Source organism: Magnolia sinica, chromosome 5 (assembly GCF_029962835.1).
Source record: "Magnolia sinica isolate HGM2019 chromosome 5, MsV1, whole genome shotgun sequence".
Classification (NCBI taxonomy): Eukaryota; Viridiplantae; Streptophyta; class Magnoliopsida; order Magnoliales; family Magnoliaceae; genus Magnolia; species Magnolia sinica.
The window spans coordinates 108,374,905-108,399,778 of record NC_080577.1 but is presented as its reverse complement, the minus strand read 5'-3'; the positions used below and the strand labels follow the sequence as shown (position 1 = coordinate 108,399,778).

General features: G+C 39.6%; 2 protein-coding genes across 5 annotated transcripts; one reads left to right on the top strand and one right to left on the bottom strand.

Moving 5' to 3' along the window:
- The first annotated feature begins 9,666 nt into the window (after positions 1 to 9,666).
- Positions 9,667 to 11,220, top strand: LOC131247426 (uncharacterized). 4 transcript variants are annotated; one of them, XM_058247723.1, is made up of 3 exons: positions 9,667 to 9,714; positions 10,170 to 10,312; positions 10,568 to 11,219. In XM_058247723.1, exons 1-3 carry the CDS (start codon positions 9,700 to 9,702, stop codon positions 11,064 to 11,066), a joined length of 657 nt encoding a protein of 218 aa, XP_058103706.1. In that variant the 5' UTR covers positions 9,667 to 9,699; the 3' UTR covers positions 11,067 to 11,219. The 4 variants fall into 4 exon arrangements, 3 of the variants coding, with proteins under 3 accessions (XP_058103706.1, XP_058103705.1, XP_058103704.1); XM_058247722.1 differs by lacking the exon at positions 9,667 to 9,714 and adding an exon at positions 9,722 to 9,921 and having other exon boundaries at positions 10,568 to 11,220; XR_009171729.1 differs by lacking the exons at positions 9,667 to 9,714; positions 10,568 to 11,219 and adding an exon at positions 9,722 to 9,949 and having other exon boundaries at positions 10,170 to 10,488.
- Positions 11,221 to 15,517: 4,297 nt separating this feature from the next.
- On the bottom strand, positions 15,518 to 19,727 carry LOC131246635 (probable galactinol--sucrose galactosyltransferase 6). The gene is made up of 8 exons (XM_058246962.1): positions 19,467 to 19,727; positions 19,227 to 19,275; positions 18,321 to 18,566; positions 17,095 to 18,216; positions 16,694 to 16,903; positions 16,438 to 16,572; positions 16,036 to 16,345; positions 15,518 to 15,927 (listed from the first exon to the last, which is right to left on the bottom strand). The coding sequence occupies exons 3-8, from the start codon at positions 18,509 to 18,511 to the stop codon at positions 15,547 to 15,549; spliced, it is 2,349 nt and encodes a 782-aa protein (XP_058102945.1). The 5' UTR covers positions 18,512 to 18,566; positions 19,227 to 19,275; positions 19,467 to 19,727; the 3' UTR covers positions 15,518 to 15,546.
- Between the last annotated feature and the right edge of the window lie 5,147 nt (positions 19,728 to 24,874).

The window sequence follows — 24,874 nt, the reverse complement described above, 5'->3', positions numbered from 1 at the left end:
CATCAAAACCACAATGCAGATAGAATAAATAAATGAAAAAGAAGATCTATGGAATGTAGATGAGAACAGAACAAAGCAGGTCGATGTGATAGTAGATTTGAAACTAAAATGAATGTTCCTGATCTCAGATCAACAGTTGCATTGCCCTTCCTTCCCTTGAAAATAACATCCATCAGCTTGTGCAGAAAGTGACCAAAAGGCCCTCTATATGCAAAACCATAGAGCTGCAAATTAAGATAGGATAGACAGTAGAGTTAAACAATACTAGACATCTTATAGACATAGGTTCCATTATACATAATATATGTGCATTGGCAACTACAAGACATTCAATGCAGAGTAATTATATGATTAATGACCCAAGTCTTTGCACGGTATACATGGGATCTCAATTCTAACAGGTGGGCCCCATGGTTCAGTAATCCAAGGCCCAGCCATTGATGTGTTGTGTCCCACTGTTAATGGAACATGCCCTAAGAATCTCCCAGATTGAATGAATCTTGCAATTTTTCTTTAAGTTGAATGTAGAGTGCTGTGTATTTCTCTTCTTAACTAACTGTCAGCCTCGAATTGGAAAAGCTAAGATTGTCCTATTGAGTATAGTTGGGAGCATAGACCAATAGTCTAGATTACCAAACCATGAGCCCCACTTGTTGGAATTGAAAACCTATAGAAATTCTACAAAGCCACTGGTCACAAATCATACAGTTCCTCATCAACAAAATGCTTAAAGAAAGCTCTTTTTGGAAAAAAAAAAAAAAAATTGTGAAAGAAAAATAGCATTCAAATTCATTTCAGCTGTCCTCATCTTCAAGGATCACAACACAAACAGTAGATTATCTCTAGCAACAAAAGGTTGCAATTTGAAATTCACATGTAATCCACATCATCATGTTTAAACATGCAGTCGGGGAGCATATTTGATTCTAAAAGAGCACTTAAGCACATACACTCAACTTATTTGATTGTCCCTTCAGCCAAGATGGAGTAATAAGAAAGATGGCCTCCATTTTCATCAACACAAACGTAACCCAAACAGATGAAGTGAGATAAAAAGTCCAACAAAAACATGAAGAAAAGAAAATGAAAATGAAAGCCATTTTCAGCACCTCTTCTCTACCAACATAAAATAGAACAAAAATAATAATAATAATAAATAAATAATAAAAGGAAGAAAAGAAACTTTGTTTTTTTAGCAAAGGAAAATATCCTTCTATCTGTAACCACTTAGTGTATGAATGTATGTGAAATATAACCCACCTTTACCACTAATATTGTTAGAAATTTGAACTTGAGGAGACACAAACCTTGCATGAATCATGTATCCTGCTATCATTAAAATTTGAATCAGGTCTATTTCAAAACCAGATCTGGAAACCCTAATTACCCAATTTAGGGATTCGAATCCAAAATTTTGTGATTAGGGGATTCCGAATTAAAACCCCAAATCCAGTTACCAGATCTGGAGATGATGCAAGTGAGGAAGAGAGAGAGAGAGAGAGAGAGAGAGAGAGAGAGAGAGAGAGAGAGAGAGAGTCGGGGGGAGGAAGAAGCTGGGAGTCGCGCGGGTCTGGGACCGGGACGGAGAGAGGACAGACAGAGTGGGAGGGAAGAGGGAGGGCGCCGAGGGCGAGATTGGGCGCACGCGGCTCTGTTTTGAGCGTGCATCTAATTTTGGGCTGGCTGGTGGTTGGTGCTCTATGGGCCCTACCATGATGTATGTGTTTCATCCATTCCGTTCATCCATTTTCAAAGATCATTTTAGAGCTATATGCTAAAAATTAGAGGGATATAAATCTCAAATGGTCCACACCGCATGAGAACAATAGTGATTGGATATCTGCCATTAAAATCCTCCTAAGGCCCACTATACTGTTTATTTGACATCCAATCTATTGATTTGGTCATACAGGATCAGATGAAGGGAAAAAACAAAATTCAGCTTGATCCAAAACTTTTATGGCAACCAAAATGTTTTTAATGGTCGACGCTCATTCAACACTGTTTCCTGTAATGTGGTCCACTTGAGATTGGATATATCTCATTTTTGTTCTTATATTGTAAAATTATTTGTAAAAATATATGGACAGCATGGATGAAACACATACATCATAGTGGGGGCCACAGAGCACCGACCACGGCCATTGGCTGGGTCAGAGGAGTAGCTAATCTGTTCCCAAGCATACTGAGTAAATCCTGTGGGGCCCACCATGATTTATTTATTTTATCCACTCCATCTATCCATTTTAACATATAATTTTATTACATAAGTTCAAAAATCATAAGAAATAGTATAAATTGAACATCTACCATTGAAAAATTTTGGGAGGCCATGGTTTTGGATCAAGTTGATATTTTAGTTTTCCCTTCATCCATGTATTTATGATCTATTAAACAAAGTTGGATGACAAATAAAAATCATTGTAAGCCATAAGAAGATTTCAATGGTGGAAATTATTATTCCCATTGTTTCCTGGGGTACACTTCAGCTTTGGATATACTTTAATTTTGGGCTCAACCACTAAAATGATCTGGAAAAATGATTGGGGTGGATAAACCAAATACATTTTGGGTGAGCCCAACCGGATACGACAGAGTAGGATGCAATGTGCGTTGAAACCCTTTTGGGGATTACAAATGCCTCTTAATATGAAATTTGTTTTTCCTATTCATCCAAGTATTTGGACCATAAATGGTGTTGATTGAATATCTAACATAAAAACTTCTTGTGATTGAGCCAAAGTATGAGGGAGATTCAAAGTTCGAGTGGACCCAATCATCCGTATACGAAACTCAACTGGGCCATACCATCTAAAACTATGTGAAGATATCCTAAAAAATATAAAAGCACTGGGTGAATGGGCTGGATTTGTGAATCACATTTAGGTGGGCCCAATATATGATTATGAATGTTACCCCTCTCCACTATATTATGTGGTGTGGCCCACCTAAGTTATGGATTGAGTTTGAGTTTATTTTTAAGCTCTTGGTGCACCCGAGTCATGGATTGACTTTCTTCATACCGCTTAACGCTTTTCTCGGATTGTTTTAAGATATTAATCAAAAAATGGGACGGGTCCAAGGCTCACGTGGACTACAGAGTGGGGATTGACAGTGTGGAAACATTATTCCCACGGTTTCCTATGGTATGATCAACTTGAGCTTTAGATATACCTCAATTTTGGGCTGAACCACTAAAATGATTTGAAAACATGAATGGACGAAGTGGATAAGACAAATACATTCACGGTGGGCCCAACTAAGTTTATGATATCATTTTAGAGAATTATCCAACAAAATGAATAATATCCCAAAATTAAATGGACCACACCACAAATACCAACAGAGGATGATGATTTTCACTGTTAAAAATTTTATAGGGCCCACCATAACATTTTTTCCCCATCCAATCTATTCATAAGCCTGATCCAAACAGAAAAACGGCTCAACCTGGTTTTGGATTTTGGTACCTTGAAGAATCAACTCTATATGCACATGTAATTTCAATTTAAACCCAAAGTAAAATTAGTTTTCATGTTTCCATACACTAAATAAGGTAACTTGGATTTTAACATGAGGTTCTCTCACAAGCAATTACCTCTTGAAAGCAATGCTAAAAATGGAGTCCAGTGATTTTATATAACATAAGAAAATTGTAGTTTCAGTGGCCGGGTGTCAATCTAAAGAAGATTACAACTCTCTTCATATTTACTTTTTCAACAGGTTGGATTTCAAATAAACATTATGATGGACCTTAAGATAGTTTCAACGGTGGGAATCACTCTCCCCATTGTTTTCTGTGGTGGGGTCCGCTACAGATTTTTATTCGCCTCATTCTTTGGCTCATGACTTAAAATGATATCTCAAAATGGATGGATGGTGTGGATATAACAAATACATCATAGTGGGGCCCACAAAACTTGGTGCCATCACCATATGGCGTCCAAGAGGGAAACGGATTGGCTACTGCCCCTGACACCATACCCGTGGCTGGTGGTCAATGCTCTATGGGTCCCACCATGATGTATGTGTTTCATCCATGCCGTCCATCCATTTTTACATATCATATTAGGGCTTAATACCAAAAATGAGAGGGATATAGATCTCAGGTGGACCACACCACATGAAAACAATAGTGATTAGATATCCACCATTAAAACCCCTTTAGTCCACATTTACTTTTTATTTGACATCCAATCTGTTGACTAGGTCATACAGCCCAAGATGAAGGAAAAAAAAAAATATCGATTGATCCAAAACTTTATATGGCCCCAAAAAGGTTTTTAATGGTACGCTCATTCAACAGTTTCTATAATGTGGTCCAATTGAAATTGGGATATATCTCATTTTTTTCTCCCATAAAATGATATGGAAAAATAGATGGACGGTAGGGATGAAACACATACATACCGCACCCAGCCCCTGGCCGGGTGGGGAGTAGCCAATCGTTTACCTCTCTCATGCGACTCTCTCTCTGCCTCTCCCTGCTCTCCCTGTCCCTCTCGCCCTCTCTCCCTCTCTATCGCTCCCTCTCTCTCCCTCTCCGTCTCCGTCTCCGTCCCTCTCCCTCTCCCTCTCCCTCTCCCTCTCCCTCCCTCTCTCTGCTTCTCCCTCTCCCTCTCCCTCTCCCTCTCCGCTCGCACTCTGTCTCTCTCAAAACCCTAGTCCTCTCTCTCTATCTCTCTCTCTCTGTCTCCTTGGACGTTTGAACATCAGGTATCTCTCTCTCCGCTCGATCTACCGCACATCAGGGAGCATTCGCTCGAATCGGGTATTCTCTCTCTCTCTCTCCCCCTTATCTATTCATATCAATTTGGGCATTTTTTTAAACATTTTTTAATCCTTCAAGTAACATTGTGCAATGATTTGTGTATTGGGAATTTTTGAGTTTCGAATCCCTAATTAGGGATTTGTAGTTTCGATTCCCTAATTGTGGATTAGTGTAGAGGTGTTGTGTCTGATGGTTGGGTCTTAAGGTTCAGGCTCTTGTGAGCAAGCTTGGGTCTGATGTATTGATAGCAGATCGTCTCAGCAAATTTCCATAGCTAGGCTACCAACAAAAGCCTTCATCCAGCTAGAAGGATGTCCATCATCCTAGCAGTTATAGACCTAGTCCAAGCCTTAGTATCAACGGTTGATGTGCTAGCTTAGACAAGGATGGCTGGCATCGAATAAGGCATCAGGCATCATCTATGTGATGTGGTTTTCATAGTGCTTTTGCTTGCGGAAGGGTGGAGAAAATGCTTTTGGATGTGGTGGTTTTTGTAATGTTTCGGCTCGGTTGTAACTTGTAAATTAAGGTATCCAGTACAAAAAAAACCTGCTGTGGGGTAAGTAACTCTGTTGATTGTCGACAGATTTACAAGAAAGTGGAATATTCTTAGTAGGAGATTATTTATAAATGAAAAGAAAAATTGGTACATATGGAGGTCCACGGATTCTACATCCCACAAGCATAAGATACGTGGGTTGTTTTTAAAAGCTATCAACTGTACCAGGTTTGAACATCTATTTGTTAGATTGGAAACTTTTGTCGATGAGATTAGTTAGATACAAGTCAATATCTGCTTTGCGATTTTGGGTTATTTTGGACATATCTGTGATGCATAAACCATTTCCATCTGGTGTGTTTTTTTTTCTTTTTCTTTTTCCCTTCTTAATCTTATGCAATCATTTCATTTGTTTGTTGAATACCGTGAGTGAGAAAATGCCCTTCTATCACAGGATTACAAAATTCGAGGAGCTCGTGGCATTGGGAAGTACATTGCTCGTTGGGTTTCACCAAGAGCTAGGTGAGTTCCATTCATCTTATGGTTTTTCTCTTGCTACATATTCTAGTTTTAAGTGTCATCACTCAACTCGACTCGAAGCTCGAACTCGACTCGAACTCGACCAGATCGATTCTTACAGGTTTCCTCATCCGATTCGAAGCTTTGTTTGGTTTTTTCATCAGGTTTTGTTTTGATTCTCTTAAGATTTTTGAATTTTTCATCAATGGAGGATCAAGAACAGAATCCATTACTCTCTCACCCAACAAACTCGAGCTCGACTCGAGGTAAAGTCGACTCGAACCACTAGCTTGACTCGAACTCAATTCGACAGCTTTGGCAATCATGCCAAGCTTCAGTGTTGAGCTCGAGGCTAAGCTCGAGCTCGAGCTTGAACTCGAGTACATCATGGACAAGCCAAGCCAAGCTTGGCCCACCTCAACTCGACTCCGTGAGTAAGAAAATGTCCTTCTATCACAGGATTACAAAATTCGAGGAGCTCATGGCATTGGGAAGTAGGTTGCTCGTTGGGTTTCACCAAGAGCTAGGTGAGTTCCATTCGTCTTATGGTTTTTCTCTTACTACATATTTTAATTTTAAGTGTCATCACTCACTGACTATACATATGACAGTCATATTTGGCAATCTAGAGACTGTCCAAATCTTGGGTGGTTGGCCCTATTGTTGATGGAGCTATCCCTAAATATCACACAAATTATTTGATCTTAAACATCTGACTTGCCTATTGATAGTTACCAGTGATTTTTATCCACCCATGTGATGGACACCATTTCAGTGGTTAGGAAGTTCAATCAACATAGTTTTGTTGGACTAAACCATGTTAGATTATTTAGGTCACTATTGAAGAGCTGATGAGTGGTCACACATGCTAAGGTCGCATGATATGAACCAAGTATGTGCTTACAGATAGCCCAAGTATGAACCAAGTAAAAACGACATTTGATCTTAAACTCTGTTAAAGAGCTGCTGAGTGGTCACAAATGATATGAACCAAGTATTCGCTTACAGATAGATTATTTAGGTGGGAAGTTGTACATTTGAGGTTAATCTTTCTCAATGGCTGGCAGTTGAACTTAATGATCATTGAATACATATATTGCTTGGAATACCTTTATTATCTTTGATAGTTCGAAGGTTGCCTCACTATATTGGACCCTATGAGGCAAACGAGCTAGAGTTATGTATCATCAAGAGGAGAAATTTGTGAGGTTAGTTTGTTTAAATATGTACACATACTACTTTTACTCAAGTACTCCAATATCCAGAGATTCCAGTTGTGTATTCCTTCCAATTATTCTTTTTTGTGAGGTAATTCCTTCCATATTAGAATGCTTTTCATATATTTTAATGCACAAGATATAAGAAGCTCTTAAAATTAAAGAAATAATTGTGATTCAAGAAGTATAAGCATTTCAAACATCAAAATACTTTGGATTACTTACCTTTTATTCCTACTTGACTATGAGGAAAAATTGAGGAAATGTTGTTTTTTTTTTTTTTGTAAAATGTTATTTTTACTGCATGTACTTTCCAAGTATTTGTCACCTACAACTAATTTGTTACTATTCTGAAATCTCATGCTCAACAACTTAATTGCTTGAGAAGATGTCCTTGTATTCTTTCTATTAAGACTCATTAATGTTATATTAATAACTTAAATTGCATAAAATGGCAACTTGTGTTGTTTCCTGGGATGTTCTTATGGAATCTCTAAGAGTCAAGGACCCTTTCTGCCTGGAGCTATCAGTTTCAAACTTCCAATATAGCCTTGTTAGTAAAATGGTGGATGATAATAGGTCCTTTCATGTTTGTAGGTGGAGGATAGTTGATACTTGCCCCTGTTTTGGGTACATTTTAGTGGTAGTTTTATCTGTATATGTATAGCAATCATATCCCTGATCCAGACTACTTTTTTCTTCCAATTCATGTTGATTGAGACTGACGTTGACATTAAAAAAAAAAAGTAGTTTGCTGTCTTAAAAACTGGACCAAACAACAAATAGGGGATGTAAGTGATCACAACCAATTCAAACTAGTTTTGACCATCGCAATCTTTGTAATCTTACATATAATTCAATTTATAAACTGCCAGTTAAAACTGTTTAGTCAACTGTTAATAATGTTACTAGTAAAAACTGGTTTGAATGGGTTTATGTCTTGCCATTTTTGACATATTCTATATGATTAGGAACCTTCAAGTATCATCTTGATTTATTGGTTTGCAACAGGTAAAGATTTGGGAAGACAGGAAGGCATTGCCACATGTGCACTAGGACCCTCTAATTCCTGCTTTTTCTTTGGCCCATTTGGGACTTAATTCACCTTTCTTAGTACATCTTTGTTACATATTTTGACTTAGAAGTTATTGTATCAAATGACAAAACTTCTATTACAAATTTACAATTATATGCCACATGTGCAATTTGTAAGTAATTTCTAAGCTTTTATACCAACTTCGACTGAATTAACAGAACTTTCATTCGAGGCCAATAGTTTGTAGAGATGGGGATATTTTGCATTAATGATGATGATACAGATCATTCATCTGGTGGATCCCAATGTTAATGTTCAACAGATCAGAAATCTACTCTATTGAACAATCACAGCTATCTGATCGATGGACTTCCTCGAGTTGCATATGTATATCTCTAGTTGCTGCATCATTTCATCGACAATTTGATCTTTACAAATGTTTCTGCATCATAAATACTGGGAATGTAATTACAATTTGATCATTACCAGTCTACAATTTGATCTTTGCTATTAACTAAATTATGTATTTCAAGGTTATTTTCTACATCAACGCAAGGCAGAGATGACAGATTTCCTGAGAAAGGTCAGTTTTTTTTTTTCTCTAAAGAGCAATGATGTATAAATGCATTTATGTAGAATGTTTCTTGTTGCTTGCTTTCTGCAGGTTCATATGTATGTAGATTCTCAGGAAAAGGTTATAGCTCAGTATCAGGTAACACCATTTTAATCTGGGTTTTTGTTTTTTGCTTTTTTTTTTTTGTTTTTGTTTTTTGTTTTTTTTTTGTTTTTTTTTTTTTTTGCCAAACACAGAAAAAAAGGAACCCATCATGCGGTCAAATCTTTATTTTCTACTGCCCTTTCTTATACAGAAATTGTCAAATTCTTGTCTGCAGTATTTGAATTCAAAGACAGCTGTTGGTCTATAATTGATTTGTGAATTGCCTGTAAGAAACTCTGAGTATTGGCTGATAATCCCTACCTTATGTAAGAACTTTGAAGTTGTTAGCATTTATTCTTTCATCATTTAAATTCAGAAGCATTGATTAACTTAACTGATGGAGGTTAAAGATTTTAAAAATAAAGTTAATATATGGTTGGAAGCACAATTGACTATGCCATTTCTGTTATAATAGTTACTGATGTAACATTGGTCACCGTGGCACATTTGTGCATTATTTAAGTTTCACCTGTCACATAAGATGTTCTATTTGGCACTTTTCAAACTTGTATTGCATAGCCACTCCACTGAAATATCCTTTTCATTTTTATCGTTTTAAAACTTTCTCCAAGGAGATAAAGAGGGCATTTGTGGATCTATAATGAAAGGGTGGCAATGGATTCCAACAGGAAACCAATTCCAAGTATTTACATGAGCCCAAATGCAAGAATTTGCATCTCCCTATGGTTTTCATTTCCATAGTGGATATTTTCTAGACACCCAAACCACTTTTTATGAATTGAAGTGGTTAGGATTTTGCTGTCTATTGGTGAATCTTTATGGTTTTTAGATGATGCCATGGTTGATTTTGGCTGGGCATATTCTTCTGGAATGAAAATTGACATGTTTGATCTGTTTTGTCTTTGCAAGCACTAGCATCTCAATCTCAGTGACTCAACTTGTTGTAGGAGTTGTTTGCCGATATAGCTTTAGAGGTTGATGTTTGAGCTAGAGGTAAGGAGCCAATGCATTCTCTGCTTTTCTTTCTCTCTTGAGTGTGTATGCTCAGTCGTTCTGTTTTGGCCAAAAGTTGTTGGCTGGGGCTCATCTTCAATTGGAGATTTCCTTAGTGTTTCTCTTCAACAACAGTTGGCTATTCATTAGTTATTAAGTTGGCTGAATTTGATGCTTTCTCTTTCACTAATAGTTGACTGGATGCAAGTGAGCTTTGTAATATTACAAGTTGTAAGTAAGGAAATCCAAGGAAATACCCAAGAAATACCCAAGCTGATTTTTTTGTAAAAAAAAATGCACCTCTTAGTTGAATTTGTGCATCTATATCTGTACATGATATACTCCTATTTGATGTTTTTTTTTGGAAAGATTCCTTTTGAATGTTTATCTATACTTTCAAAGAACAAAAATTATATTTAGTAGTTCTCAATGAATGTGGGTATTGGTACTTTCAGGTAGGTGTTGCAGAACTTAAAGTTGCAGTTGAAAGGAGTGGGGGGTTGGTTGTGCTGGCGGAAAGCTTTGGCCATTCTGTTTTTAAGGATTCTCTCAAATGCATTTTTCAGTCCACTGACTACGACTTTGGTCTATCATTTAAGTAAGGCATTGTCTCATAGTGAATTCATATTCCTGATTGTAACTTAGCATTTGTTGTTATCTGGTATCCATACTAGTTTTATTTTTTCTGATTCTGTAAGGAATCACATCTTGCTGTGTGATATAGTTTCTCCAAATGCATCCTAACATAAGCCTGGCATTGCTAGTATTAAGCTATGAATGCTTGTTTTTCCTTTTACTACATTTCCAATTAATGTTGTTTTGACTTCTTGCATGCATGTGCTGATTGGTACAGGCTTCAGATGAATTTGTTAAGAGGCGTGAAGAGATGTGCCCAAGTGTGTGTTGAGAAGGTCTTTATGTCTTTCGAATCCACTGTTCGTAAGAGGGCAAGCGAAATGGTATGGTCTTTGTTCAATCGTAACATGCCTCTGGCAATTGAACTGAGTGCAATAAGAATTGTTGACGGATCAAAAAGTGAATTACTATCTCAATCGAAGCATTTGGAGGTCCTCCATATGCTAAATTCACTGAAACTTCTTTTCCCTTTTCTCTCAAAGAAAGTCACTATTAAATTGTTGCTGGATTTATATAAGCTCTTGGGTTGCCATTTCTCCCCACTCACGCGGCACATTCTTGATATTCTTGGAGTACTTTTTGAATTTTCAAGAGTAGACATTCCTGTATTAGAAGTCGATAACATTATAGTTTCACTTGTATCACATGTATCTTATGGTGGGGAGAATCCAGTAGACACTGTTATGTCTGCATCAGCCTTGTTAAAGACTAGATGAGAATCTCAGTCCACTAGTTAGAATGCAAGATAAACAGCACTGATGAAGAAGATTTATGTTGTAGGAGACTGAAACATGGAACTCAAAATAAACATGGCATTGGTTACATGGGTTTCTTGTGTATGATTCTTGAGCAGCATCAAACACATGTTCATTGGATGGCCAACCTTTTTTATTTATTTTTATTTCATGACTCATGTGACCATCAGAATTAAGCTTCTAGATTATACCGACAGGCCCCAAACATCAGGTGCATTGAGGACTTTATAAGTCACACACCTACAACCTGATTGGAGTAGAGCTTGACACCATCCAAAAGACCATGAAATGCTCCTTGTAGAAGATATGTTATGTATGTTGAACTTCTTGGAAGTTGTGTATCTTTGGAAAAAAAATGTGCTCTGTCAAGATATGCCACGGCCATGGATATGCTTGCACTAACGCAAAGCAGCTACTCCAATGTAGTTTTTACCATCCTTGCTTCTCTGTTCTAGCTATTTCAGTTTTCTAGCACCACATTCCTGTCTTTGCCTAACAATATTTATATCACTCCACTATGTGCACTAATGAGCACGCATGCCTTTATCAGTTATGCATTCAAATTATTCTTTGTGATTATGATTGCAGGCTGATCACAAGGATCCAATGGCCATAGCTTGCATTAAAGATCTCAGGCCAGGTGGGTACTTGCTTGCAAATAGGGGAAATAACATATTTTCTCCTTATATAAGGGGAGGATGAGTGTAAATGGTGATCCATTAATCCTCAAATACTAGAATAGAAGGGGTTTTCTCCTTGTATAAGAGAAGGATGAATCATATGAGCATTAGGCTACACTGTGATTTGGAAGCTTTCAATAGTCTAAGACTTCATATATGCAATGCGCCTTAAAAGCCAGAGTAGCCCCTATATAGTGAATTTTATCCATCCAAGTGGGGCCCAACAGAGCAATGAGCTTGGATTTACCAAAAAAAAAAAGAAGATGAAGAGAATGCCAATCATGCATTAGATGCCCCAGTTGTTTCTGAAAAGATGCCTGATTGGATTATTTTGTTCTTTTAACTTATGTAATTCAAGAAGTTACCTCTTATTTAGTTTGGTTATTAAAGTTACATAAGTATCTCTTAAGAAAAAGTTAGCTACTTCTTTTGCTTTTCCACTTCCAAAAGCAACTTATTTCCTTTATTTCAGTCTTTGGGGCCTTTAGGAACCCGCAAGGGAGTGGTAGTTTCTCTGCATTTGGTGGTAGCAATGCCATGGGAATTGAAAAACCATCCAACCTTTTCACGTAGATGAGAAGATAGAAAGTCTCTGACAAGATTTGCAATTGAAAACCAGGTAACCAGTTGAATACCAATGCCTATTTTCTCATGACTAATAGCATTAGTTCTAGATCAAATGAAAATCCCCTGTTCTCTATTGCGTTATTCAATCCTCTAGACTAACACCTTATCATTGATAAGGAAAATTCTTAAAAGCTGGGGGGGTAGGCTCCTACAGAAAATTCTTACTGGCTCTTGTAGGTCGTTTTGAAGGAAAGCACAATAAAAAGAAAATTGCTTTTTGGGTATTGGAATATCTGCATTGTTTTTGAGGACCAGAGAAGCTATTGTTTTTTTTTTTTTTTTTGGGGTCTTGGGTTTTAATTGCATATGATTTGAAGAATGTGAAAAAGTAACATTCTTTTTGGGCCTTGAATTGGTTGGAAGAAAGATGGTTTTGTTTTAGCTGTTGTTAGAGGAACTGAATTTCGTGTTGGGTTTTGAAATTTCTTGTGTTATAGATGATTTAAGGCCTAGGTAAGTGATTTTGGATTGGTTATTAGGTTTTGATTTCATATGATTTGGATAAGTTGAAAAATGTCATTTTTTGGGCCTTGAATTGGTTTATAAGGATGTTTTTTTAGCTGTTTATGGAAGCATTCAATGCAGTATCATTAAGAAAATCCCAAGAAGGAAATTTATTGCTAAAGATGGAAAATTGTTTACAGCCATAAGCGATGAAACTTTTCATTGCCAAAAGTCTCATTTGTTTTTTAGCGATGAAACGTCTCGTAGTTAAAACTAAATCCTCGACAGACAATTTTCATCGCATAAAGTATCATCGACGTTTTTTTAACTACAAAAATTTTCGTAGCTAAAAGTAAACCTTTCTATTTTCTTCAAAAACTATTCAGAGCCTTTAGCGATGGACATTTTCGTCGCTAAATGTCCTAACCACGTTTTTTAGCTACAAAAAGTTTCGTAGCTAAAAGTAAACCTTTCGATTTTTTTTCAAAAATTGTTCAGAGCCTTTAGCGACGAACATGTTCGTCACGTCCTAACCCCGTCTTTTAGCTACAAAAAGTTTCGTAGCTAAAAGTAAACATATCAATTTTTTTCAACAACTGTTCACAGTCTTTAGCGATGAAATTTTTCATTGCTAAAAGTCGTATCCACGTTTTTAGCTAAAAGTAATCCGATTTTTTTAAAAAGTAGGTGAGGCCCAATGTAATGTATATGAAGCCTTTGTGTGGGCCCAACGGGATGTGTATTAGGCCCTTATGTGAGGCCATGGACCCACTATATGTTTAGCTCTATGTGGGCCACTCCTTGGGAGCAATGTTGATTAAATGTCCACATTGATGGGCAATGATGGTTAAATGTCCACATTGTGACCTTCCCTTAGGTCATTGTTAGGCCCATTCTCATCCTTCTCTAGTGGGTTGACCCAAATCACTGGGCCCCATGATATGTGCATGATCCATCTATTCATATTGGACTAACCCAAGATATTGGGCCCCCATTGGTTGCTAGTAAGATTATTTTCTTTTATCTTAGAGTCCATCTAGGACTTATTTGGCCCTCCTAAGGTATCTAATGGGACATATGATAGTATGGTGAAGGAAGCCCGTTTCGGATCCTTAGACTTATAGGTAGGCCACCTAGGCCCAACCTTGATTTGAGAAGAGTTCATCACCGTAGACAGAGGGATCCGTGCTATCGGATTTGGTATATCCACAGTTGAGGGTCAATCTTTATGTTATAGTTTAGATCGGTTGTCCATCTATAGACCCCACCTTGTATATAGGTCGGTTATCGATACCGATTATGAGTATGTGATAGCATAGTATCATGATACATGTTCATACGCATTATCTGCATGTTTGTTATGAGATGTGGTTGACCATTGCATGTGTCATTGGGCAGGTTGTTTATGACACTCCCTGATAGGCGGAGTTGTCCCGCATAAGCGCACTGTATGCGAAGGATTGATGCATGACTAGATTGTGTGACTCATGCACATTGCATTATGTATTGTGATTACTGTACGCCCTAGCGACATTAGGGCCATAGCCTCCATAGGCATACCATGGATGGCAGGATTAGACACCGAAAATCTTCTCTTTACATGGGGCGCGATAGATGTCCATAAGTAAAGGTCCCTAAACCTAACAGTACCGGAAGATGCTCCAACGTCGAGACCGAGTGGATGTATGAGCGCATGAGGGCCGAATACCAGGAGGCCGCATCTTCCACTGTATCGTGGTCGGTTGGAAGGGGGTGTGACCTTACCCACCCGAGGGTAGGGGCAATTGCTAGACTGAGTATGACCAGCTCGTAAATGGGTCCGCTATCGACATGCCAGATAAATATTGGCTAATTATTGGCCAAGCGGATAGTGAGGTCTCTTCCGCTTGCACGGTTGTGCGTTCAGTGTAAGGCGACAATGTGGTGTATAGTGTATTAGACCCCGGTGATTATCTAGAGAGAATTATACTGATATATAATGCTCTAGAGATGAGCTGGATTGATATGTGGATTGGTATGCTTGAGCTGCATCTTGCACATGACATTGACTATGCAGGCCTTGCATCGTATAGCCTTGGTGTGGCCGATAGCATTTATGCCTTGCATCGCATGGCTATGGTGTGGTCGATAGCATTCATGCATTGCATCGCATAACTTTGGTACGAGTGATTGCATTCATGGACTTATCAGTATGTTTCCGCATTACTCTGATATTACATACTTGCATTTCTACCTTGTGTACACACTTTCACCATTCTCTAAACTTTTTATAAGCTTATACACAATAGATGCATGCAGGTGACGCCAGAACGCAGTCATAACTGAGCAGGAGCAAGAGCGTGCAGCCGAGCTTTTAGAGTTCCGATATTGTTATTGTATTTCCCTTTATACGCATTGCACTTAAAGCTTTTAATCATAGTGGATTTTGCGATAGAGTTTTGGTTATTGTTCGTGGGTTATGCTTGTCATGGAATAAATTCATGCTTAACATCCTCCTTGTGGTATCCCAGGGGTATTACGGAGGCTGTCGGCGCCGGATTGGCGATCGAGAATTCTGCGAGCCCGGTTTCTGAGTTTGGGTCGTGACACCACCACCTCACTGGTCACCATGCTTTCATTCCCAATACTCAAAAACTTACAAAATTTGTTAACAGGAGTACATACACCCCCAAGTATACTATCATATCAATTTATACCTCAATTACTACATTGTGGAAGTTTTTATCGCCCCCTAGGATGTTAACCAAATTGAGAGTCAATAGCCCACAAGAAGAATCATAAGAGAAGTTGACAGGGTCTGATCCCACCAGACACTTCCTGGGCTTTGCTGATAAGTAAGCACCGAGCGTGCCACACCCTTTCACCTCCATGAAAACTGTCCCCACTGCTTCGGAGCTCCTATTCTCAAATGGCTGAAGAGAAATCCCATTTGCTTCCCCCATAAAACCTGAATCCAGTTCAGTTAAGGCAGCGCAATCTCCGACTTGGTATCTCAGCCCTTGTATCGCTCCTCCAGCATTGAACATGTCCACCAATCCCAATGGTGCAAAACTAAATCCGGGCATAAAGACCTGCATTGCATAGAAAAGATGGTTAAGACCGTGTGCGAGCAGCACACATCCTTTCTTCTTCTTCTTCTTCTTTTTTTCCTGATATAAATTTGAAATTTAAAGACAAACCTTGATAGGCGAAATGGTGAAAATTTCATGTTCTAAGACTTTGAGGGACACAGGCAGGACAGCACTGTTAGGGAGGCAGACCAGATCCCTGCCCCTGTGACGGTAGATGATGCAATCCCCATTCCAATCAGGGTCAATTGATGCCTCTGATAGAAGATGGACGTCGCGGCCGCTAACAGCACATGATAGGACCTCGGCCTGGGTATGGTGGAATACGTTCTTCTTCTCAATGCTACTCCATGCTGCACCTTGGCAGTTGTATACGCCCAGGACTCCAGTGTACTTGTTCATGTTCCATATCTTCAGCAGACTGAAACAAAAATCACCCCATTACAAATGAATAAATCCAATAAGTAATGGGTTTTGAGGAGAACCGAAAAAATGGGTGGTTGTGATTGGTACCTCACTCCATCGCGAGTTGGGTCAGCGAAGAGACAATCACGGGTGGGCCGACCAGGGAGACGGGCTCGGAGAATGGAGCCATCAGGCAAGACCAGCTTCTTCAACAGCTCAAAGTTGTGCTCCCCAGGCTTATCACTATTTTAATTAGATAAATGCAAATGATTAAGAAGAACAAATAAGAAGTAAATATCACAAACCAATTTGAATATACAGAGCGGGCTAATTGCAGTTTGCTAGCAAGGGGATAGATGATCACCTGACATAAATGGGTCCTCCGCTAATTGCCCTAGCTGATGCATGGTACTCCGCAGCAGGGTGGAGGGAATGGAACATGTCCCAATCCGGTTGCATGAACTCGCCGAGGAAGATGCTGTTGTAGGCCACAGCTGCTATGTGGATTGTGTGTGACATTGGATCCCGGGGAAAGAAATCATCTGAAGCTCTCACCACTGCCGTCTGTTTCGAGCTGTTTCATTGACAAACCCGTAATACAAAAAGAAAAAAAAATTAAAAACCCAAAAAATGAAATCTGAAAATGAAAAATACTTAAGGACCTGTTTGGCAGACACACAAAAAAAAAAAAAGGTTTATCTTCTTTTAGTTAATCATAATTATGTATTATTAGAGATCATATCTCCAATATGAATTAAGCCTTACCAGTAGAGTGCATCAGTGTTGTGGCTCATGCAAGCAATGCATCCGTTGTCCGGAAAATTCTTAGCGATGGACGCATCCAGCGCCTGGTGATACTGCCTTGTGAGTTGCACTCTCCCACCCAATCCAGCCCCAAGCGTCTCTAAAATGCACTGCACATCCACCTTGACACCATCCACCGCAGCCGACGCCAAGTACCCATGCAGCTCATTATAGAATCGGTACACATTCTTGGGATTCACCAGCCCCAAGCCCTGCAATGTCATTACCTCCGTCTTCATACCTGGATCATTCTCCGCCACTCCCTGCGATATCAGAGGGTACTGCATTTTCGATCCATACTGCTCCATTCCCTGAACACCGGGCCGCACCCCACCCCAATACCCTGTGATCGCGTGCCACACGTACACATACTTGAGTCCGTACTTCTCCTTGGCAATCTTCACGATGTTTTGGATCCCAATTGAAGGATCATCCCTAGTTTGGAACTTGTTGTTCTCTTTGATGTTTGTCAACCGTGGTAGGGGCTTATAATCAAGCTCTTTCTGATCGGGTTGAGGATCGGTTCCCACCGACTGCCATCCATCATCAATGATCACGAATTTGGGGGGAGTCCCACCTGCTGCCAGACTCTGCAATCCGGATTCTACGCCTTCCTGAGTGACGTCTTGATAGAATGCGTCCCACGTGCACCAACCAAAGTAATCCATGATGCTAGGGAGCTTCTTCTCGTGCCGCTGGCGGAATGTCTTCAGGTGTGACTTCACGGCCTCGATTGCTTCTGTGATGGCTGCGAATGGGTCAATCCCCGCACTGATGAAGAGGGAGTGGGTGAAAGATGAGGCTTTTGTATCAGAATCACCGCTTTCAATGCAGAGCTCAAGCTCATCTTGGGGGTTGCCTTGGAGGCAGGCCCGGAATGGGCCTTCAGTAAGAGGGAGAAAGACGGTGTAGACGATCTGGTTCTCATCATCTCTACTGCTATCGGCCAATTCGAGATAGGACCCACCTTTGGTTTCCACCAATAAGAATTGGGTTTCAAGTGGGACGTCCCGGCCTTGATCACCCATCCTCTGGGCCATCCACCATAGTTTGAATCGGAAGCATGACAGAAATCGGATGTCCCTGCGAAAATACCCAAGTAGAAAAACACTAAATTCTCTGCTTTTTTTTTTTTTTTCAATTGGATTGTTTATGGTAGTAACAATCGACGCAATTGTGTACAATACCTGAGAGTGCCGAGAGAAATCACGTGCCGGCTACTGTTTTCTGGAAATTGGGCCCCGACGAAAATACCTTCAACAGGGCTAGATGTCGCAGCAGAAGTGGAAATTACATTATCGGGCACGCCGGAAAGGATCATGCGGTCCTTGACAAAGAGTTTCTTCTCGGCAATTCTAACTGCCGGGGTGATCGTCATCTTTCTTCTTCTGATTTATCTATTCTCCTACTAAAAGAGAATTTAGCCTACGTTCCTGCAAAACACAAACACCCCAAAATCAGATCTTTCTGCTTTTCAAATAGCAAAAACCAATTACAAAAAAGAAAAAAAAGAAAAAAAAAAAAGTAAAGGAAGAAGAGGAAGATCCATTCATCAAGTTCGTTTTGCGTTGTATTGGCAGGCAATCGGAACCGTTGCTCTGCCAGCCATACTCCTACAGATGGGCCGAGGTTAAAAATCACACCGAATGGATGATCCTGGCATCTGTTGCTGGAGTTGAGAACGTTAGCCATTTTTAATTTCAACCGTCCTTTTTAAACGCCTACAATCGATGATCAGGATCATCTGTTCAAATCGATCTTTTGGATTGACCCATCCACGGTAATGCCCAACAGATGGACGGTGCCCCTAATCTGATCACCGTGATGCATGTTGGACGAGTACATAACGATGTACAGTGGAGAGTTGACAATTTTTATTCTCAACGGTACGTTCGAATGCCACGAATCCATGTAAAGAAACACCCATTCGTCATGATTCTCGAAACCAAAATGCCCATCCAACGCGGTGCCATCAGATGATTTCTTTCAAATCGTCGAACTTGGCGGCATGTACACTGGAACAACATCCAGCAACGTATATACGGAGTTCATCGCGATGTATGAAAGTCAGACTCACATCCATCCATCTATACCTGTCTTGTCTGCGGGAGGACTCGATCAAACGTCGAGAAACTGCAATGCCTAAACACGATCCAAAACACAGAACCCATCAACGATGGTAAAAAGGTGTGATAAAAATAAAAATAAAAATGAGTCCGTTTGGAAGTGAGAGATAGATGAACAGATTGTAATGATATTGTTTACAATCCAATTCGATCGTGCATCCAAACGCGGGAAAAGAATTCAGGAAAGAGAGAATGAATGGAATATACCAGAGAAAGGGGACGTTCTGGAGAGACGAGGAGAAAGACGGGAAACGGAGAAAGGGAAAGACAGAGAAGAAAGCAAGGGAAGGAATGAGAGGAAAAGGGCATGGGGGGTGGAATTTATTGAGGTAGATCGAGGACTACAGTACTGAAATCCAACCCCCTTCATCTTCTCTCTGCCTCTCGGCCTTGTCGTCACCTGTAAGAGAGCTGAGTTTTTTATGCCCTGTTAGTAACGGCACCAAAACGTTCGGAGCTCCCCAATGACTGCTAATCATCTCTGACTTAAGTACTTTCGAACGGAACCGTTAATTTTGACGGAGGATCAGATCGCCACGTTGGATCCACGCCCTGCCGATCCAGAACACGCTAGTCGAATGATGCACTGCTGTGCTGGATCCACGTCGGTTCAACACTGACGTCTCGTTTTCCGTCCGCATCGGTTTTCGTGTGGAACGGAGTTGTTTTACGAGAAATTTACGACTGTGGACCCCACCTTTTATCCAGTGGTTTTTTTTTATTAAAATACGCAGTTGGACCTCCTCGTACGAAGTCGGAATTTCAGGACGAAAATACCCCCACCTTCCTTTCGAAGACGAGCGCTGACGCTCCTCTAACCGAGAGTTGTACGAACGGCTCAAAAGAGATCAAAGTTACGTGGCCCCACAGCCATGTATTTATTATATCCACAACGTTCATCCATATTTCGAGATAATTTCGGAGCATTATCCCAAAAAAAAAAAATCATATCCAAAGATCAACTGGACCACACCACAGATAGCAGCGGGAAAATTGATTTTCACCGTTAAAAATTTTGTAGGGCCCATCATGACATTTATTTTCCATCCAATCTATTCATAAGGCCACAAAGGTCTTTATGAAGAGGAAAAACAAATTTCATAATGATCCAGAATTCTGTAACCCCTAAAAGGGTTTCAATGGTAGACGTTCAATTCCCCACTGCTTTTTACAGTGTGGTCCACTTGATAGTTAGATCTATCTTATTTTTCGTCTCAAGCTTTAATATGAGCTCGCCAAATAGATGGACGGTTTGGATATAACACAGACTTCATGATGGGACCTACAAAAGTATCGTTGTAAAAAAAAAAAAAAAATCATCACAGAAGGCTATGGCACCACCGCCCGTTTGGCGGCAGGTTCGGCGGCAGTGCCGCTGAACCGGCGGTAGCGCTGCGGTAGTATGACTTTTTTTTTTTAATTATTATTACATGGAGAACTTTTTCTCCTTACATTTTTCTCCAATACATAATTAAGTGTGTGTGTGTATAAGTGTATAAAAATATTTTTCTGTCTTTCAATTCATTTCTTTGTCTATTTATTTAACAAGCATATCTCCTGAACTAGAATGATTTACTTAATTTACCACATATGATTTTGGGGTAGGAGAAGCAAATTAAGCCAACCAACCTAGTTATTTTTTAAGATTCCATCGGGTCGATGGTCGAAAATCCATTTCATTCAGTTCGTGGTCAATTTCAATCACTTCGCGGTCAAACTGGAAATTCAGCGGGACAAATATAAAATTAAACGAAGCAAACATGAAATTGGGTGGGGAAAACTAGAAATTTAGCGGGTAAAACATGAAATTGAGCAGGGCAAACATGAAATTAGGGCTAAAAGTCGGGCCAGTTGGTTCGGGTTGGTGCTCAACCCTAACCCAACCCAAGGTTCCTATACCTAAACCTTGACCTAACCCAACCCAATCTTGGGTTGGGAATTCTCAACCCAAGCCCAACCCAAGAGAGCTCGACGGGTTGATTAGGTTAGTCGAGTGTATACATGTCTATTTGGGAGAGAAATCCGATATATCTTATTAGCTTAAGCCCTTGGAAATGACGTGGACAAATGAAACCCAACATCACTAGTGTACCTTCTACACATACAATCCACACTCAATTATAATTTATATGTAACTAATATATTGATTAGGTTCAGGTTGGGTCAAGCAACCTGAGACCTCAACCCAAACCCAACCTAAGTTTTATCGGGTTGGTGTTTGTATAGCCCAAGCTTAAGATCGAACCTGATATATCTTGTCCGAGCCTAACCCAATGTCGGGTCGGTCACAGGTCGGTTGGGTTGAACCCGCCCAACTTTCAGTCATACATGAAATTGAGGGGGGCAAACTAGAAATTCAGAGAGGCAAACATGAAATTGAGCGGAGGAAACTATAAAATCAGCGGGACAAACTTAAAAAAGAAGGTTGATCTAGAAAATCAATGGGCAAACTTCAAAGCAGGGCAAATTAGAAAATCAATGGGGCAAAACATGAAATCAATGGGGCAAACTAGAAAATCACACTGGGCAAACTAGAAAATCAGCAGGACAAACTAAAAAATCAGCGGGGCAAAATATGAAATCAGCGGGGCAAACTAGAAAATCAGCGGGGCAAACTATGAAATCAACGAGGTAAGCTAGAAAATCAGTAGGGCAAACTAGAAAATCAGCAGGGCAACTACTAGAAAATTAGCGGGGTAAACTACAAAACAGCGAGGCAAACTAGGAAATCAGCGGGACAAACATGAAATTCAATGGGGCAAACTAGACAATCAGCGGGGCGAACTTAACAGATATTTTCATTGCTTAAGCTGATAAATCTAAACTTATTCAATGTTCAAATGGACCACACGAAATGAAATTTTTAATTGAACTTCTATTGTTGATAATTTCTTAGGGGCTATAGAAGTTTTGGATCAAGCTTATAATTGTTTTTTCTATTAATCCATGTCTGTATGATCTTATGAATAGGTTTGATAACAAACAAACATCACTATTGGGCCCATTATGGTTTCAACGGTGGAAATCATTATGCCCATTATTTCCTGTGGTGTGATCCCTTCGAAATGACGTGGACAAATGAGACCCGACATCACTAGTGTACCTTCAACACAAACAATCCACACTCAATTATAATTTATAAGTAACTAATATATTGATCGAGTTCGGGTTAGGTCGGATAACCTGAGACCTCAACCCAAGCCCAACCTAAGTTTTATCGAGTTGGTGTTTATATAGCTCAAGCTTGAGATCAGACCCGATATACCCTACCCAAGCCCGACCCAATGCAGTGGGGAATTGAACGTCTACCATTGAAAACCTTTTAGGGGTTACAGAAGTTTTGTATTATTATGAACTTTGTTTTTCCTCTTCGTTAGGTCTTTGTGACCCTATGAATGAACTCAGATGAGGAGGATTTCTCACAAACATCACAGTTGGCCCCACCTGAGTTTCTAATGGTTGACGCTCATTCAACACTGTTTCCTGTAATGTGGTATAGTTAAGATTTGGATATAGCTCATTTTTGGTATCATACCATAAAATGATCTGGAAAAATATATGGATGGCATGGATGAAAATCATACATAATGATGGGGCCCACAGACCAATGACGATCCGCCATTGGCGGGTGGCAGGAGGAGTACCCAATCCGTTTCTGTGAAAAGGAGGGGTATTTCGTCTTGTATAATGAAAAGGAAGGAACAAATGGGCAAACTGAAATATGAGTGGGGCAAGCTAAAAACAATGAGGCAAATCGAAATACGAGCGGGGCAAACTAGAAAAACAGTAGGGCAAACTAGAAAAGTAGCGGGGGAAACATGAAAAATAACGGGGAAAACATGAAAAACAGGGGGGGAAACTAGAAAAACAGCGGGGCAAACTAGAAAAACGGCGGAGCAACTTCTACAATAGAGAAACATGAAAAACAATGGGGCAAACTAGAAAATTCAGGAGCCACAACAAAAGGGTACTAGAAGGAAACAAGAAAAATAAGGAAAAATATGAAAAACATGAAAAATAAGAAAAACAACGGGGAAATATGAAAAACAATGAGGGAAACATGAAAAACAAGGGGGGAAACATGAAAAACAATGGGTAAACATGAAAAACTCTATGGGCCCATCATGATAGATGTGTTTTATCCATGCTAGGTGGTTGTCCATTTTACTAGCTCATTTTAGAATATGAGCACGAAAGTGATGCAGGTCTAAACAAGTGCAGCTCAACATTTTTGGGGGCCTTAGCCAAGTCATAAAAATAAGGCTTAGAATTTAATTTTTTGAGAACTTAATTAGCAATAAAGTAGGTAGTTGTGGTCCTAGGTTTTAGGAGAAGAATTTATGGAGAATGATGTTATTATTTTGAAAAGAGACGATAGAGTTGGACTATTGTTATTGATAGTGCTAGTTTCTACGATTTGTTTTTACTAGGAGTTGGAAACATGAGCTCCGCTGTTTTTCATATTTTTCCCGTTGTTTTTCATGTTTTCCACACTGTTTTTCATGTTTTTCATGTTTTTCCCGCTGTTTTTCATGTTTCTCCCGCTGTTTTTCTAGTTTGCCCCACTGTTTTTCATGTTTCCCCCGCTGTTTTTCTAGTTTGCCCCGCTGTTTTTCATATTTCCCCCACTGCTTTTCTGTTTGCCCCGCTGTTTTTTTAGTTTACCCCGCTCATACTTCAGTTTGCTCCGCTGTTTTTCTAGTTTGCCCCGCTCATATTTCATGCTTACCTTGCTCATTTTTATGTTTGCCCCGCTCTTTTTCATGCTTGCCCCGCTCTTAGGATCGATACCAAGACCTCAAGTGTTGAAACGAGGTATTTCCACTCAGTCTGCCAGTTGAGCTATGGATCTAGGTGATAGCTAGATCTGTCTTATTTTTCGTCTCAAGCCTTAATACGAGCTCGTCAAATAGATGGACGGTTTGGATATAACACGTACCTTATAATGGGACCCACAAAATGCCGTAGGAATTATAACGAAAAAAGAAAAAGAAAAAGAAGCTAGTGAATTAGGGTCAGTGGGACCCTATAGCTAATGGTGAAAATAAGTGTTTTGACCTGATAGAGGGAGGTGGTTTCACACATACTGCATAGTGGGCTATATAGAGCATGAGTGTAGGCTTATTTTAGTTTGCCCCACTGTTTTTCTAGTTTGTCCCACTCATATTTCAGTTTGCCTCGCTGTTTTTCTTGTTTGCCCCACTCATATTTTAGTTTGCCCCGCTGTTTTTCTACTTTGTCCCACTCATATTTCAGTTTGCCCCACTGTTTTTCTTATTTGCCTCGCTGTTTTTCTAGTTTGCCCCGCTAGATTTTCAACCATCGACCCGAGGAAATCTTGAAAAATAACTAGGTTGGTTGGCTAAATTAGCTTCTCCTAACCCCAAAATCATATGTGGTACGTTAAGTAAATCATTCTAGTTTGGATCCTTACTCTTGCTCGAGTGGTAGACTCTTACGAGTTTCAACACCCGGTCAAGCGTTTGGGTATCCATAGGTGGTGAAATTCCACTAGTGTGAGTGTGTGGGGGTGTGTGTGCGTGTGTAAAAAAAAAATCATTCTAATTTAGGAGATATACTTGTTAAATACATAGATAAAGAAATGAATTAAAAGA